This window comes from Lagopus muta, chromosome 1 (genome assembly GCF_023343835.1).
Source record: "Lagopus muta isolate bLagMut1 chromosome 1, bLagMut1 primary, whole genome shotgun sequence".
Classification (NCBI taxonomy): domain Eukaryota; kingdom Metazoa; phylum Chordata; class Aves; order Galliformes; family Phasianidae; genus Lagopus; species Lagopus muta.
Genome location: NC_064433.1, coordinates 88,016,714 through 88,034,304, shown reverse-complemented (window position 1 = coordinate 88,034,304; position 17,591 = coordinate 88,016,714). Strand labels below are relative to the sequence as shown.

General features: G+C 35.3%; 1 protein-coding gene across 4 annotated transcripts in view; it reads right to left on the bottom strand.

Annotated features, from left to right (window-relative positions):
* NECTIN3 (nectin cell adhesion molecule 3) overlaps positions 1–17,591 on the bottom strand; it is a 60,233-nt gene that overhangs the window by 6,371 nt on the left and 36,271 nt on the right. For 2 of the 4 annotated variants that reach the window (XM_048933453.1, XM_048933455.1), the window contains exons 6-7: positions 5,764–5,902; positions 4,543–4,624 (exon numbers count right to left, since the gene is read on the bottom strand). In XM_048933453.1, the coding sequence (XP_048789410.1) occupies positions 4,543–4,624; positions 5,764–5,902 (221 nt within the window). Of the gene's footprint in view, positions 1–4,542; positions 4,625–5,763; positions 5,903–8,167; positions 10,830–17,591 lie in introns of those variants that run through there. The other 2 variants (XM_048933454.1, XM_048933452.1) reach the window with 2 other exon arrangements.

The window sequence follows — 17,591 nt, the reverse complement described above, 5'->3', positions numbered from 1 at the left end:
TTTTTTCCCCTATTCCTTCACTATTCTTTTCCACTGTCTTCACAGACCTATTTTTTCCTCAAACTTCTGTCAAGTTTCCTGCTTTGTATTTCCTATTAACTCTTCCCCTCCCACCACCACAAAGTCATACTTTTTTTTAAACTTAAATTCTCAGATTGTAATCCATAGTTCAATGCAAACTATGATGTATCACTAACTAGGAAATGCAGTACTCTTTCATGTTAGTGCAAACAACATGAATTCACCACATAAAGAGTGGTTCTAGGAGAAGTCCATGTGCCCTAGAATTTCTACCAACAGTGGATTTAGACATGACTGAGGCTAACTCTAGGAAGCCAAAACAAAGTTCCACTGGGATCATTTATTCAGTTAAAATTGTTGACAGAGGAAATATTCTCGAAGGGCATGAAAACAACACTCTTACTACAAGAGACTGGAATTCCACATGTTACTGCCAAGGAGCAAGTGACAGTTCAGAATCATATTCTGTCAAAGGAAACTAGTGCTGATCTACCCAACAGTGCTTACATACAGAAGTACACTACATACCCGATGCTTTAAGCTCTTCTATGTACACTAGCTTCCATTTGCTTATCTTCATGTATTTCAGTGTTTCGTAAGAGCACAGAATTTTACTCTAATTGTACTCTCTCAAACAGTTCTTTAAAGAACTAAACCAGTTATCTCACTACCATCTTCATCCTGCACTTCTGATTTAGATTATAAAGATGTCCTATCTAATCCCAACAACATTTAACAATTTTAATTTATGGGAATCCATCCCATACAGCATAAATTGCCTTCATACATTCGAAGTCCATTAATAGAAGACTCAGTGCTTCATCCTACTCCCTATCAGTTTAATATTTTTCTCCTATTTTAAGATCCTTCATCAGTATAGATAACTACCTATTTACATTTCCCATTTTCTTCTATTCTATCTTGATTGCCTAAACAGTTCTTTCTGCCTAAAGCAATGCTTGCTTTTCCCTCAAGGAAGACCCACCTGTATTAAGACCATCAGGAAAAAAACTAGAAGAACACAAAAGAGTCAATCTCTAAATGAATAAAGATTATGCTATTTAATTGAGACTACCGAGAATTATTTATTATTTTTTAAATTTGATCCAAAAATATTGTCACCCATTCAAGGCCATTACACAATTTTATGCTTTTAACTGTGTTATACAAGCTCACAGTCTGTTTTTAGGTGTCCTAATTCTGTTCCTTTCCAGCTCCTTGGGCCCCTCATTGAGAATAGCCTTGGCTCTGAACCACACTGCTTAGCAGTTATAAACACCAATGTGTTATCAACATTGTTTTTTCTCCTAGAACCAAAACACAGCATCATGCCAGACTGTATGAAGAAAACAGCTTTGTGCCAGCTGAAATTAAGACACTAAGCTATCCAATCAAAAGTTAAAGTTCTTTAATGGCAATAGAAGTATTCCTTTTCAAAATAGGGGAAGAGAGGTATTCCATACCATGACATCACACAGAAGGAGCTTTGAAGGGTCTTTGAAATTCACCTCTCTCTCAAGATGCTTGGGAGGCAATGGCTTAACATCACCCTGTGGGAGGTCAGCAACTGCTTTTGCATCACTTGCTATATCTTTATTTTTATTTGTCCTATAATTATCCTTTCCTCTATTTTAGTAAATAGTTTTTTCCTCAATCCACAAGTTCTACTTGGTTGTCTCCTCTCCGCATCCCATTGTGGAGTGGGGGTAGAAGTCAGTGAAGAACTGTGTGGTGCTGAGCCACCTGTCAGGCTAAACCACAATACTTAGCTAAGTATATTAGGTATTCTTAGATGTTTCAAGTCTCAAGCCAGACTCCTCAGGTAGAGAATTACCTACTGAACTGTATTTCTTTATTTCTGTTGCTACAAGAAGCCCAAATAATTTCTTGGTACATCAAGATCTGAATATTCATGCATTGCATTATAAAATATACTTCATTTATGATTTTATATCTTTCTTTTGGAAAGATCTGTCAAGCCAGACATAACTACTATTTTCACAAAGAAAAAAAGAGTTCCCGCCTCAGATGTGTTTTTTAAGTTTACTTGAATATATTGCTAGGAACAAAAAAAAAAGTCATTTTCTTTGTTCCATTTAATATCCCTTCGATTTGGACTCCTCTCTCCCCCACTCTTTTAGGGCCAACCATAATTCCTCAAATTATTAAAGGAAACATAGGAATATGTACACATTGGTATCCACAAATGTCAGCATAGAAAAAATAACTTCCAATAATACTGCTCCAATATAGATAAAATGTAATTCAAAGACCTTCTATTGATACACAAAGAGGATAACTTCAGCTTATTCAGTTACATCTGAGACACTTCATGTGACCCAAAACACTACTGCGCTTGACTTGAACAATAACCATAGAAATAGTTTACAAAGCTGCACATTATATCAATTAGCTTAAATTGATGCTCAGCTGGTGGAGCATGCTGAAGACACCATTTCAATTCACTATCCTTCTATATTTGCACTTTTGTGTGGTCTATGATTTCTGCTCAGATTTCATGTGCTCTATTGCTGTCATCAATACAGCAACACTTAATCCACCATTCCTTTCAGCATTACTGGAAGCTTTCACCTGAATATATTTTATGTAGAGGCTCACCAGCACACTTCTCATGTCTGTCCAGATACTGCAGCACTTGGAACCAACGGCATGGCTAGCACAGACACTTTGTCAAACAAGACAAGGCACAGTAACAGGCTAACTTGTTTTTTTTTCCCCCTCTTGACAGCTATTCAACTATTGGCTTCCTAAACAAAACAATACAACCAATCACGTCTTGACTACAGGTAGTCTTTTGACATGTCTGTTAGACTAAGCAGAAGCACTTGCCTCAAAAGCATAACAGACAGAACATGATTATGAGTAGTATCATTAACAGCTAGGAAGACAGCCTCCAGCTTCAGTTTTTTTTCCAGCTTTACAGAATTTCATAAAAGAGAAACAAGTATGCTAACAATGTTATGCCAAAATCTCTTGCTTTTAAAGTCAACATCTGGTTTCAAAGAAAACTAGATCTCTCCCCACTACCCCAAAACAACTTAAAAGCATACCTAGTTTGAGGAAAATGAGTATTTTTATATTAAAATGTATTTGAATAAAACATTTTGTTCTTTGAACAAAAATTACAGTCAACTGCAATTTTTCTTAGTTCTGAAATACTCACTAACAGAATCCACAGCAAGCATCACCATAGAGAATGCAGATAGCAGACAGTTCATAAAAGGAGTATAAACTAAACTCTGTGAGTATCCCTGTAGAGGATAAAGAACTGCATTTCTTTGTTGTCACTTCACTGTTTGGCAGCACTACAGATGGGCTGGTAACTCAAAATAGTCCATACCTGTGATTAACTACACAAGATAATTTTCCACCATAATTCAAGTATAGGACTGTATTAACACAAGTATGATCCATCAGTATTGCATTCACTAAGATAATGTCAGAAGAGTTACATCATTGTAAGCACAAGAAGGTACTCAACCTGACAAGAAAAAAGCATTATTTTTGTTACCTTATGTTTTACACCATCATTAAGACCAAACGATAAAAACTCACTACATTTCTTGCCAATTAAACTTTCTGGACTATCATATCAATATAATTGTACTAGCAATGGTAAATTTCAGATTCCCACTTCACTCAGCAACAACACTAGGAATTGTTACTCTGCTTGTTATCTATAATGTACAATATTCTTTTTATGCATTACTTACAATAGAGGAAAGCTTTTATTGGCAATTCATATTTGGAAGGTTTAGTATCTAGAAATCACTTGTAGATCTTATTCAACAGAATTTCCAGTGCTATTAAGAACATCAATAACTAAGACTTCCATGTCAGACTACAGCCACGTGCTTTAAAAAACACAGACCACTGTCATTTGTATAGCACTACTAACAATTTAAATACTTGTCATGGAGTTAATGTAAAATCTTTTGTCACTGATTTATATATTCAAGTAAAAAAGGAAGCAGATAGATAATTGCAGACACTTTAGTGATTTTGTGATTCCCAATGAGAATCAAAAAAGCATACTCTGAGTTAATGACAGCAAAGCCACAATACCAAAATATTCCAACAACTCAAACCATAGTAACTTATAAAAAAAAAAAAAAGCAATTGTTACCAGCAAAAAAAAGATCATGGTGCTCAAGTCTTTTGTTAAGTCCAATATGTTTCTGCTCCTCATACAACAGGTGCTTTTTTTAAATCAAGCTACATGTATTACCTGAATCACCACAGAATCTCAAGCATAACTTCTACTTCAATAGTAACGAAGTCTATCAAACAGTATTAGAGATACAAAAAGGATCTATCCACCAGCTCCCAAATCTTTGAAGACTACATTAACACCGAAAACACAAACATTCAGATACCACATCTGTAGAGAAACCTTTTAGTTATGAACCACCAGTCTCTGTACATTATCAGCAAGGAAAATTCAAAGTAAAGTAACCCAAAGTTAACACTTTCTATCTCTACGTATAATCCCTTACTCACCTGAATCATAGTTTCTTTCTGTGGTAGAGAGAATGCTCTCTCCTCATGTGAAGATGGTTTGTGAGTGGGCGGAAGATCAATCCTGTATTAAAAAAGATCAAGGTATGAGAGGATGACAAGCCATATTTGTAAATCATGCTGAATGGTCAGAAAAGGCTTGTAACTAAAGTCTTGCACATAATCGGTTATGAGTTATCTGAGCAAAAGCAAAAGGCTAATAACTTAAATGCCTAAGACTTCATGTAAATATTCTTTAATTATAAAAATCTAATAGAAACAGACGCCAAACAGTTATTTTAGTCACTTTAGAAGTTTCTCATCTATAGGGTAACACCTGACTCTTCCAAGATCGAGAGATTCAAGCATATTATTCTAGTCCTCAATAAGCATTAAAAGATGAGGGACATTCCTTTCCCATACAATTTAAGTGTTAACTGTGTACAGTATATGTGGAAAAAAACCCAAGAACTTATTTACAGATATTCACCACCGTCACTTTTTAACGCATGCTCCAAATCAGGTCTACATGGTAGCCACGTGGACTAAATCCCTCCAGAATTTGTTAGCTTAGTTTTGCATGTCCATATCACCTATCTGGACACTTCCCTGTGCTACCTACTGCAGGGAATCTGCTTTAGGAGAGAGATTGGACTAGATGATCTCCAGAAGTCCGTTCCAACCCCCACAATTCTGTGACGTCTGGTGCTTAACACAAGAAACCATGTGCTGTATCAGAAGCTTAACAACTAACATGCCAGGAAGCACATTAAGTCAGTTGTTCCTGAGCATACGTACCTATAGGTGCTTGCTTCATTTCACATGCGCAGTAAGATAAATGTTAGTGGACCTTTACTTCTACAGAGCAAAAATTTACTTTCATATTTGGGCTATGGTTACAATAAACCAGTAGTTCTTATGCCTGTGGCAAGTCAAGATGGATCTCCCTCTACCCTCTAGCTCAAACTCTAAGCAATTAGAAAAATATAAGAGAAAACAGAACTAAGATGAAGAATACGTAAATGAATATTTACTACCTTTGAAACAAATCCTTAGCTTCTTCATTAAAAAAAAAGCAAATGGTTTTTACATGATTACCCTGAATACAGCCCTAAAGTCATGACCACGTACAGACTCTAAAGAAGCTCAGTCATTTGAATTATGATATGAACTAAGTATTTTCTACACATTGTGCTCAATTAAAAAAATTCAGTACATACTTACACTTTGTCAAGATAGGATGGCCTTCTCTTCCTTGGGGTCAGCAGCACTGTCACAAAGATGGTAATGATAAAAAGAGCAAGGACTGCTCCAATCACAGCCCCTGCTACAGCAACAGAAGATGTCTGCTTAAATGGCATATCTGCAATGTGATAGCATAGATTACACTTTTATGAAGTTCACATACTTTCAATTGTCAAACAAGCTACTTCAGTGTTGCTCTGAGGAAGGCCTCTTCTCTCCATCACCAGAAAGCCACTTCCCGTACTAGCTAGCACTCTTGTGATCCTTGCTCCAGTCGCCCATTTCAAAAATTGGTGAAATTAAGCAAAATCTTAAGTCATGAATATCAATTTCACTGACTACTTTTAAAAAATACTGGCTACGTGCTCCAATTTTAAATTTCAAGGCAAGATGAAGATGAACACATACTATTTACATGAACGAGGTATGAATTAAAAAAAACTGGAAATACTATAATATTACTGGTGATCTCTTCAAATTAAGTCTACAGGAAAGAAAAAGTGAAATATACAATCAAGAAAATAAATACTATGAAGAACAATGCAAACTCATTTATGCTTGGCTCACACTTAAAGCAACTGCTAGGGTTATGTTTCTCTACTACCTAAAGCTAAGAGAAACAGCCATTTGTACTAGTAAACTTTATAAGGGGGGGGTATGTGAAGAACAGCAACATTTTTTTCTTTAAAAAAAAAAAAAAAGTGTTTTTCATTTGACTATAGCCGTGCTACATCTTATGCTTAACAAACTGTCATACTGAATGAGCACACGTCAGTCATTAAACATCACTTGTTTTGCTACACCAGGAATTCACTAAGTTGTAGAAGATTTCTAAAAGTAATGTGAACCTGCTAGCAAGCTCTGCTTCAACATTAGATTCAACATTCCCAACTTCCAGTAACCTATCCGAAAGTTGTGCAACAGGAATAATTCACACGGGCTTCATTAAAACCACTATTAGTAAATTACCAGTGGCATACAGCAACAACTGTTCAGATCTGTATTGATACAGAATCAGAAAGACAGCAATGAAGGCGTTTCAAGTTAACACAGCTCTACAGTTACATTTCTAATGCAACATACCCCATTTATTTCCCTTCAGAAATGTTCATATCCTTTCTCTGAACATTAAACAATCCTCCTCAATTTAGCTTCCTAGCTGAGGGAATTCTAAGAGCCTTTTCAGCTGCCTAAACATCCAAGAACAAAACAACTATATAAGCTGTTTTATTAATTACTCTTCAGCAGTTCAAATGTCATTTTACACTGGACTAAAGCACCCCTTTCCTCATCCCTGAGTTCAAAAGAAAAAAGCATATGAAAGTCCTGGCAACAATAACCCCCTGGAACCACTGACATTTTTAAGCAACAGGAAAAAACTGTATTAAAAAGAACTAAGATGGTGTTTGTTGTTGTGTGCTTTTTTTTTTTTTTAATTTTTGAAATTATGAGTTTATCCCTTAATTTTAACAAATACGTTACAGAAAAATCAGTGTAATGTATCGCTTTAGGTGACAACTGTTTTTACCATACAGCTTTCCTAACACAAGCCTTATTTGCCAGTCACATACTAGCATATATGCAAGAATCATATATATGAAAACTTTAATTCCCCTCTTCTCATAAAAAAAAAAAAAATGGGCACATCAGACAACAGAAAGATCAATTGCTGCATTTTAAATGGCTTAAATATAGATTACACACAGTGCCATCTCATTTAAGGAAGTGTTGTCAGAAGTTAATACATAGGACTAGGTTCAGTAAAAACTTAGACACAGAACTCTGTTTTTGCCGTGAGAAAAGTAGCCACCCATTCGCTTCCATCCAGGAAACACCGCAATATCCAAGTAAACGTCAAGTACACAAAAAGCAAAGTGCAATTATTGCAGTGCTCACTTAATTTACTTTTCTGAACTGCTTTGACCAGATAACAGATTTTCAGTGTAATAAGATGAACAATAAGAAAACCCAGACTACTTTGAGAAGATAACAAGCCAGAGAGCACTTCAGATGCATAGCATCAGCTACATCGTTCTTTGATCACCAATAGGTGTAAGCAGATGGGAATGAAGTTACAACGCATAGTTAAAGAAGAACTACAGCAGCTGAGTAAAGAGGATGCCTTTTCTTGTGGTGGTTCTTTCCCAAATTCTATCCTACACAGTGCATCTACAGTGTTTGAAGTGCAATTGTATGGAAAGCAACTGTCCCTTATTCCTAAGGTTCATAGTCTTCAAGTAATTTCTAAAGCAACTCATTTTGAAAGGTTAGGGTTTCCAAGAGGAGATGCAAAAAAGCTGTTTTAACAGTCTAATTAGAATAGCTCCTAATGCCTGTGGTTTTGTTTTTAAGTGCGTCTGTCAAACTTTTTAAACACTACCTATATTCGAGAATGTAATAAAAAGTTTATTCACACAACAGCCATTTATACTTACAATCTTTTTTTCTTTAAACAGCAGACATAATATACAAAAACATAGCAACACTTGTATGCCCTCTACCTATTATCAGTTTCAACACCAAAACACTTCAACTTCTTAACCAATGGGAATTAAATATATATTCTTTTCTTTAAAAAGCAACAAAAAACTCCACAGAGAAAAGATAAACCATGTGGAGAAAATGTTTATGGTTGTACGGTTTTTAAGTAACACCATCTTTTAAAGATGACATATCAAGTACTGTTGTTTGAAGAGAGGTATGGTCTCTTTATTCCAAAAATAATTTGCATCAGAACCCTTAGCTAGAAACAAACTCTGAGTTTGCTCTCTAGCTACTGATACACAATATAATTTTCTAATGTTCTTGAGACTTTGGTTTATGTATCAGTATTCCATTAATCCAGATGTGAACTTGAGTTGTTCAGGGAAGGTTTTCCATTTGAATTTCAAATACAACTGTTTTAATCCTTTTTTTTTTTTTGAAGACATGCAGTCATATGCAATCACAGTGTATTGTCTACAACACTCAAAACAGCTATTTTTGTAAAGCTTTAAATGCTTTAAACTACCAAAGATCATGAGGATAGCAAAGTAATTCCAGCAACAAACTCCACTTATGAAGTAGCTGCAAGCATGTGACCCATTTCATTTCAAATTTCAGTGGTTTTTTTTTCCATTTTTTCATGCTTCAAATCCTAAGACTTCTCAGCTTCATTTTTTTCCATGCTAGACATTTTGAAATGGCATTTGCACACCATTCCTTCTTATTCTGAATCCATTTTTCTACAATTCAAGCACACTGTTAAAACACTAAATTGTTTGCAGTGAAAACAAATCCACTGCAGTACAGAGACTGCACATTTTTATCTCAGTTGCTGTCTTACAAGATTCTGTAGTTGCATCATTGCATTGCATGTTTTCACTACATAAAGCAGCTGTGCAAGTGCTCACTTCCCTAATAATAATCTGAAGTTCTAGATACTCTCAAAGGAAACATTCTAACTTACACAGAAGCAGAGTAAAACCATTGTTTTAGCTTCTGGTTGTATAAACTCCAGCAAACATTTTGACACCTCTTGCACACAATGTTTATTGGCATCCCAGAAAATATTCAAGTTGGCTTCCACCTCCAGCTTAGAAATCCATTGAACCTTTCTTACTAGCTGCATCCAGTTTAAATTTGAGATACCCATTTCAGAAAGGGTTCACTGTACTTGCAAAAGGAGACTGATGTTCAATAAAAGATTCTGACATCCCGACAAGTACAGGCTTAACAAAATACCATATTGTATGTATATATACACATAAGATTTATAAATCAATGACTATACAAAAATAATTTTCTTATTCAAACAAGCCTTTTACTAGTTTACAGTTACTTCTCAAAACCTTGTTCATAGATAAGTTACTTTCAGTGCAATGACTTCTATTAAGTACATCGTTACAAGAAGGCTCATTAAAATGCTAAGAGGTATTCATTTTTGTGCAGAAAGAAAATGAAAAATAAAGCTTTGATTCCACTGTAACTCATTGTAACTGGTAAATTATTTGTTATATAGAAGCATTAAGATTACCACAGATGGCAGCTAGATTTGAGTAATTCACTTACTACATCTGCAAAATAAATGCCCCACAAAATTTTATTCGATCACTACGTAAACTTTTTTTTTTTAATTTTAAATCAGAGACCCAAGACAGCCACTTCATATTCATTAACAAGTTTGAATGATAACTTTAATTTAGCTTTTTCTTTTTTAACCTCTGACATAAACCGTATTATAAGCATTCCGCTTTCAAACCCAAATCTAAGACAGTAGTACAACATAGGGAAAAAAAGCAGCTCAAATACATTTCTCCCAAATTCAATATTTGCAGTTGTCAAGTCACAATATAAAAACCTTCCAAAAAAAATCAGTTTCAAAAAGTTTATTCCTCCCCGTAAGTATAAACAATCTGAAAGTGATCAGCCAATGAAATGAACTGTGAATACAAGTTTTGTTTTCAGTGGCTACTACACATACCACTCCCTTCGGGATATTACCGAGCCATCTATGTGAGAAACAAAGTCTTCTTCATTGTCATCGTAACAAACACCACCCATATACTTCATCCCCAGTGTTCCACTTTCATAGTAATCCATCGGTCTTTCATAACGTTCCTGGTACCTGTTAATATTGTCTATATTGTTCCACTCTGGTTTTTCAGGGTCTTCTAAATAATCTTTAGATATTAAGCTGTTCATTGGATGCTTTATTTCTTTTTTTATACTGTCAGGGTAAGAATCCACATCATCTGACTGAAGAACATCTATTTGAGACTCTTTTTGCATATCTGATGGTGGAATGTAGTTCTTAGCAAAGTAGTCACCACGGAACGTCCGTCTTCTCCTATAGCAGATAATTCCAACCAGAACACTGACCAGTATGAGGAAGAGGGCCCCACCCACAGCACTACCGATGACAGTACCCCAAGTGTCTTCCTGCATTGCTGGCAAAGTTGATGATGGGAAATCTATTACTCTAGGTTCTGTTGCTAAACCTGTGATGCCATCAGTCGAAGGATGCCAGGGAACCGTGGGCAGTCGAGTGGTAGTAGTAGGAGGATCTAATGAAAAGAGCAAAGAAGTAGACAAGACACAGAAAAGGCACAGAATGTCAATGCAAGCTAAATCAGTTAAGAAAGCAAAGTTGATGGGTATGTTCTACAAGAATAGTTTTTCATTCTCAAGTTCATGTTACTATGAAGTCTTACACTTTCTACAAGCTTTGAACCACTTCAGTATATTTTGGTTTGATCTGTGCTGCAGGGTAGGAAGTTTCCTTCAAGTGTGCCAAGAAAAATTATATTTAAGTAGCTATCTTGCACTCAAAGCAAGCTGCTTTTCTACTCAGATGTTCATGGTTCAGAATTAACCTCCCTTGTGGAAGAATGCTGTCTATTATATAAAACCCCCATCTCCTACCTTTCCAGACAGCAATTAGGAATATTCAATCAAATTGTTTATGCCATAGAATAAATGACTCCAAACTCCCCCATTACATATTGTTCAAGGTACTAAGTATTATAAGAATGAAAAACTATGAGTTGTGTACTCAGCAGCACATGAACTACTGATTTCAAGCTATTCTCTCCAAAATCTGTTGCATTAATACCTTACTCAGCTTCATCTTCGGGTTAGCATAACCCTAGGAAGCATGATTTAAAATTGCACGTATTAAACTCCATAACACTACGTTGAACAAGGAGCTTTCAGAATTTCAAGATAGAAACTAGGAGATTTACAGTGAAAAAATGTTCTCTCCCATTCCTCGTAGAAACCAATTTGACTCCTCAAAACAATTCTACATTCATTCAAAAAAAAAAAAAAACAACAAATTTTTTGTCAGACTGCAAGAAAACAAGAGACTGCCAGAAACTGAGTGCTTCTTGAGCACTAAGTTTTTCCTTTGCTCTTTAAGTCTACTGGAGGAGATGTATGCAGCTGTATTGAAGACAAGGTTTCAAGTCTTGGGCTGTTGACGCAAAGATGCTTTCTGAAATTAACCCAGCCAACTTTGAGGTGACATGCAATACCTGTTTCTACTTCAGCAGTGAAGTAAATAAAAATAACTTTCTGCCTCACCCAATGTAAGGTAGCTTTAAAAAAAACTAAAGCAATTAATTCTAAACATATTATTACAGCTTAAGTATTTTAGAGAGAATATTACGCTGACAGTCAGGTAGCCATGTTATTTAAATGCCCATAAGCAAGATTCATCAAACTACTAAATATTACAGACGCACCCTCAATTTACCACCGCAAAAAGTAAAACTGCTACAACTGGAAATTTGTTAAGCATCCAGTTATCTGATGAAACATAAGCTTAAGAATGCATGATTTGTAATTTTACTATTCAGAGACTGTGACAATTCTCACATTAGTCAGAATTGCCTTATTGATCATCATTGCATATTGTATTTCAGACTGTATATTGTATTTCAGACAGATCTCATTTTAATTTAACATTTTAAGCTTGACATGTTACATTTTATATAGACTTTCAAAGCAGATAATCATATTACCTGATTATGTATAAGTGGTGATTTGTTAGGGAGGCATACGTAAATGAATTAATTTGACAGAAGACAGGAAATTGAACAAGGAAGATGCACTACCAAAATGAACAAGAGGAGTTCAGATTGTGATTTTAGTTAAAATGGATTTAAAGTGAGTTTCATAATTTAACAAAGAAGTAGAGATTAAGTAATCCAAATTTACCAGGGTTCCCATGTCCTACAATTCCACAGATCAAGAAGTTAAATTTGAGCCTCTCCGTCTTGAAAAATGTACTTTAGATACAAGATGTTAGCTTAGCATACAATTTCAGATAGTACCAGCAATATTTACTTCCAGGATGTACGTACACAGAAACATACACTAAATTCTTTACCCATTTCCTCTGATAATGAGGTTAAGTCTTATCCTGCACATTCACAAGTACATGCATCCTGGAAAGTTTAATTACCACACATAATTGTTACTGCTGTTTCATACTGTTATTAATATAAAAGATTTTTGTACATTTGTTAGATCTTATTCACAAGTTATCAAGTTGTTGAACTGCATTATCTACAAACCCTAGTTAGCATCTTGATCTGCAGATGACTACAGTTGTAGAGGCAATTCAGCATTTGTTTATATGCATTCCTGGAGCGTATAATCATAGCAACTTTTATTGTCCATCTGCGTCAGTATCTTCTACCATAAGAGAATGACAGCTCTCCTTACTTGTAAGATTAATTACGATCAGGAACATGCAGTGTTACCTTCTTATTTTACACAGAGCTTTCTGAAAACATACAGATAATTTTTCCATACTTTCCACTCTAAGCATATTTCACAAATACAAAACAACACTGAAAACAAGAATACCGAAGTTCCTTACCTCCACTCCATAAAACTTCATTTGTATAACATCTTAATTTAGAGAGCTTGCTTCGGACAATTCTCCCCAGCATATTTGACCACCACAACCTAGAAAAACTAGATGCTACATGCCAACTAGTTGTCTTCACAACGGTAATATTTCACCTCATCAGCAACTTGTTTCTTTGCATTCCTTATGCTTTTCCACAACACACTGTTTAACTCCACATTAATTATTTATATAGTAATTTAAAAACTATTTCCTACTGATATTTTTCTTAACCTCCTAACTTATAACATTTTACGTTATCTCTTTGTCTCTTACTGTGGTGGGGGCCCTTGTTCAAATCCTTGAGATGTACGTGCTGAAGTAGTAAGGACAAGTGAAGAAGCACAAAAGTATTATTCTGTTATATATGGCTATTATTCTCATTAAAATAGGAACTATAATTGATTAAACCAGGAAAAGTCAAAAGCCTGTATTCTACCACTGCTGAAAAAACTCACTCAATCCCTTGATGCATAAAACAGCATACTGTAACTTTTGCTTGAAATTCATTTCTACTATGAAAGGTGAGATGAACTCTTTATATCAAGCATAGCTCTAGTACCTTCTCAAAATGCACCACAGTCCTGATACAGTTATAGTTTGTTTCTTCTCCATTACTTGTCTCCAAATATTCCCTGAGAATATTGGTAACATCTTTCAGCAGTGGTTTTGCTTTATTTAGGTCATGCAATTGTTATTCTTCCCTTAAATTAGGTTCTTGATATGGTTTTCCCACCTCTTCCAATACATGAACCGTACCTTAGACAGGTAAATTTATATAATGAAGTTCAGTAAACTACATGATTCACCTAATACCCCAAACACTGTATCTGCCCTTCTCAATCCCCTTGCAGCATATCCCTGTTCAAATGCTCTAGATTTATCTTCGAAGTCAACAGAAGCTAAGTCCTAAAGACATGTAAATAAAGAGGCAATCCTTAGAATCAGACAGATCATTACCTTTAAAAAGTTCTGTTTTAGTACCAACCAGTATATCACTGCAAAAACAAACTGCAGAGCACAATATTTTTCCACAATAAGTGATGTGGTATTTAGCACAAGGGTTGCTCTGAAATTAATGACTCCTATTTTATTATATTAGTCAACAGCATCAGAGGAGGATGATGGTGGTAGAGAATTAAAAGGTTGAACCTCCCCATCAATGTTCTGTTGCTTTGCAGCAGGTGGTAGCAGAGAGGCTGCCTGACAAAATGGCATCTGATGCATACAAAGCAAAGGGGTATAACTGAATTCCTCCATACAGAAAAATGGCACCCACTGATGCTTGTTGAATGTTTATGAAGATCAAGCAGTGGATAAGAGTACAGCAAGGCAGATGGTGGGTGGTACTTTCAGCAGTGGCGACAGTAACATGAAAGACAAGCCATGCTCTGGATGGCCACACAGCTGTTACCATGAAATGAAGAACATCCTACCTCCTTCAAAGAAAAACCTACCTCCTTCAAAGAAGATTTGAAATTGTTAGAGAGAAGATTTGAAGGAGGTGACAAAGGAAGCAAGTATGAGCTTATCTGAACATAAATCTCACCAGTCACTTCTTAAATGCAAAGGAATTAGGCCACAACAATGTAAGCAAAGGAACAAATTGCCAGGAAAATAAGAATCCTGTTTTACATGAAGTACTGGAAGTCAGTATGTTTTTACCAGATTAGGTGGTTGACACATTAAGCTGTAAACGAGTTTTGGAAGTCTTGTTGTTGCAGTGCTAGATCAGGAACTTTAACAATACTTGATCACCTCCAAATCCCATAAGCAGCATGACTTGCTCTGTATAGTTGTTCAGCAAAGGGAAGTATCTTCACATCACCGAACAAAATACTGTGAAGCTAAGATATCTGTACCAGTAAATTAAAGAAACCCCCCTGGCTTTAGATACCATTTTAATGTTGCTCAATTCATCAAGACAGATCATTCACTGTAGCTACAATCTAACGTATCTACCATCTAATCCTTGTCAACTACTCTTATAGTCTCCTGAATTCAAAGGTATTAAGCTAAAGGTCAAAGTAAAACAATGCCTGTAAACTATTTTGAAATACTAATGCATATTAAGGCAAAAAAATATTTTTGCTCAGGTTACATTCCAAACCTATGACACATTTCAAATCAATAGCTATCTACTTTCTAAAGCTTTACAATTACCAGTACCATAACTGCTCAGAAACATTAACTCCACAAATCACCCTTGACAGGCTCATTATTAAAGTTTGAAAGATAATATGATAACATAGCTTCGTCCACTAGCTTCCGAGCTTCAAGTAACATTCTTGCCAGGTCTTATACAGAGGAAGATAGAGAAATAAAGATAAAGAAATTGAGATAGAGAAATAAAAAATTAAATTATGACTCTACATGCTTGCATGATGAGAGAAGGACATTCACAGGCGTCACTCATCATGACTAGATAGTATCTGATCAGTTAAGTACAGAATTAAGAGTAAAAAGGGAGTAAGCAGCTTGCTTTAAATTTTACTATTTCAGTCTCGTTTTATGCTTATCAGATTGTCCCCTCCACAAAGTAGCCAGGATGGTTATTACATAAGAGACATTTCACACAATCTACTCACCCTACATAATTTCAAGCACATTTCAGTTGTTTAATAATCCAGTTAACACACACAAGTTACTCTCATAGTCACGGTTAAATGAGATTGATATTAATTTCTGAAAGCAATACAATTTTTGGACTTGATGAACACCTCACTGCTTCCTTAATCAACTCTTCCATAAGTTGATACACATCGCTTTTAATTGTTTTGTTGTTCTAAGTAGTTTAGAAGAGATTACAGATATGTCAGATACTTAGTGTTAGTTAATGTGTATGCATTATTTGAACACTATATGCACTGGTGTAGCACCAGATTCTCGTTTGCCTGAAAAGTCACCCATATTTTCTTGGATGTTCACGATGCTGTATGCCCCAAGATTATAATGATTATGCTTTTAAGAAGCAAGATTTAATTTGCCTCAACTGAAGTGTTTCTTATTACTGGTTCACATAACCTGTAGAACCATAGTCTTGAATGATCTCTAGATAGGAAGTTCCAAAATTGAACCTTACAAAAAAATTTAAGATTTGCACTGTAGTTGTTGCAAAAATAAGTAGTACTAAGTAAAACTGAGAAACAGGCACACAAAAAACATTAATGCAGCTTAACTATCTTTGCTGTGAACTAGTTCTAGTTGTTTATCATGGGCTAGAAGAAACCTTAAACTACAGCTCAACTGGCATGCATTTCTATTTCACTTTTTCAAAAACTTAGTCTGAGAATTCACGCTTGCCCTTCTGGTATGTTAGTAAATTACCATTCAAATTATATTTGCAGTCTTATATTTTTATGCGTGACAGTCATATGAAAGAAGTTCTACTGACAGCATACAGTATTCACAGAATTGACAACTCCAACAGTTACAAAGTTGGGTCAAGTTCTCCCCTCTGTAACATTAGTACAGGGCTCATGACAGAGTATTGGAATGCTACATTCCAGGAGCATATTTCATCAAATCAAATGACAATCTGCTAATTTTCATGATTTAATTCTCACAATAGAACAATATCTTCAGACTGTTGCATAGCCACGAATCAAGTTCCATGTAAAATGTAATGTTCTGTTTTTAAGTAATTCCATTGTCTGCTAGTACTTCGACATTTCTAGATAACTAGCTCATTAAATAGTTATTTAGAACAGCTCTCCACAAAGGCCCTCCATGGAGCAAAGACTGACATGCAGCATGATTATGTCAGTATGATTAACTGAATCACTGTCCCTTCTAAAAATGCTGCTAGCTACCCAAAATGAATTTACAGACACTGCTTTAGGCATCCTCTATCTTCAGTTTTTATGTGAAGCATTCATTCTCATCTCAACCTTTTGAGCGCTTGTGTTTAGTTTTATGTTTTTAGGAAATCATTTATGTTTCTTTTCATGTAGCTTGTAACCTGTCAGAATACATTTTAATGCTCCTTCATATTGTGAAATAACTACTGTTGGGAACTTACTGAAAAGCAATAACACACAAGAAGTGAAATACTAGTTTTTCCTGTCTTATTTCCTTAAGTGATAACTAAAATTAGATCAATAAGTGCTAATATATTAATTTAAACAATCCATTGTTGAGTTTGGGAGAGCTTTTTCACATTTGCACAATGCTATTCAAGTATACCTTGTTAAATCATGGTGTTCTCTTACAGAAGGTGTCACGGTACTTTGTTATATAGATACGAGTATTTTTCACAACAGAACAAGTGCTAAAAAGAAAAACCAGTTTCCTGTATTATGCCACGCAGATGAGCAAATAGGAGTTCTGCATCGTTGACTTCTCTGAAGACAGGTGTTCCCCATTAACATTCATTATGGACCAGGTATTATTTATTGTAGTCAAAGTCTTA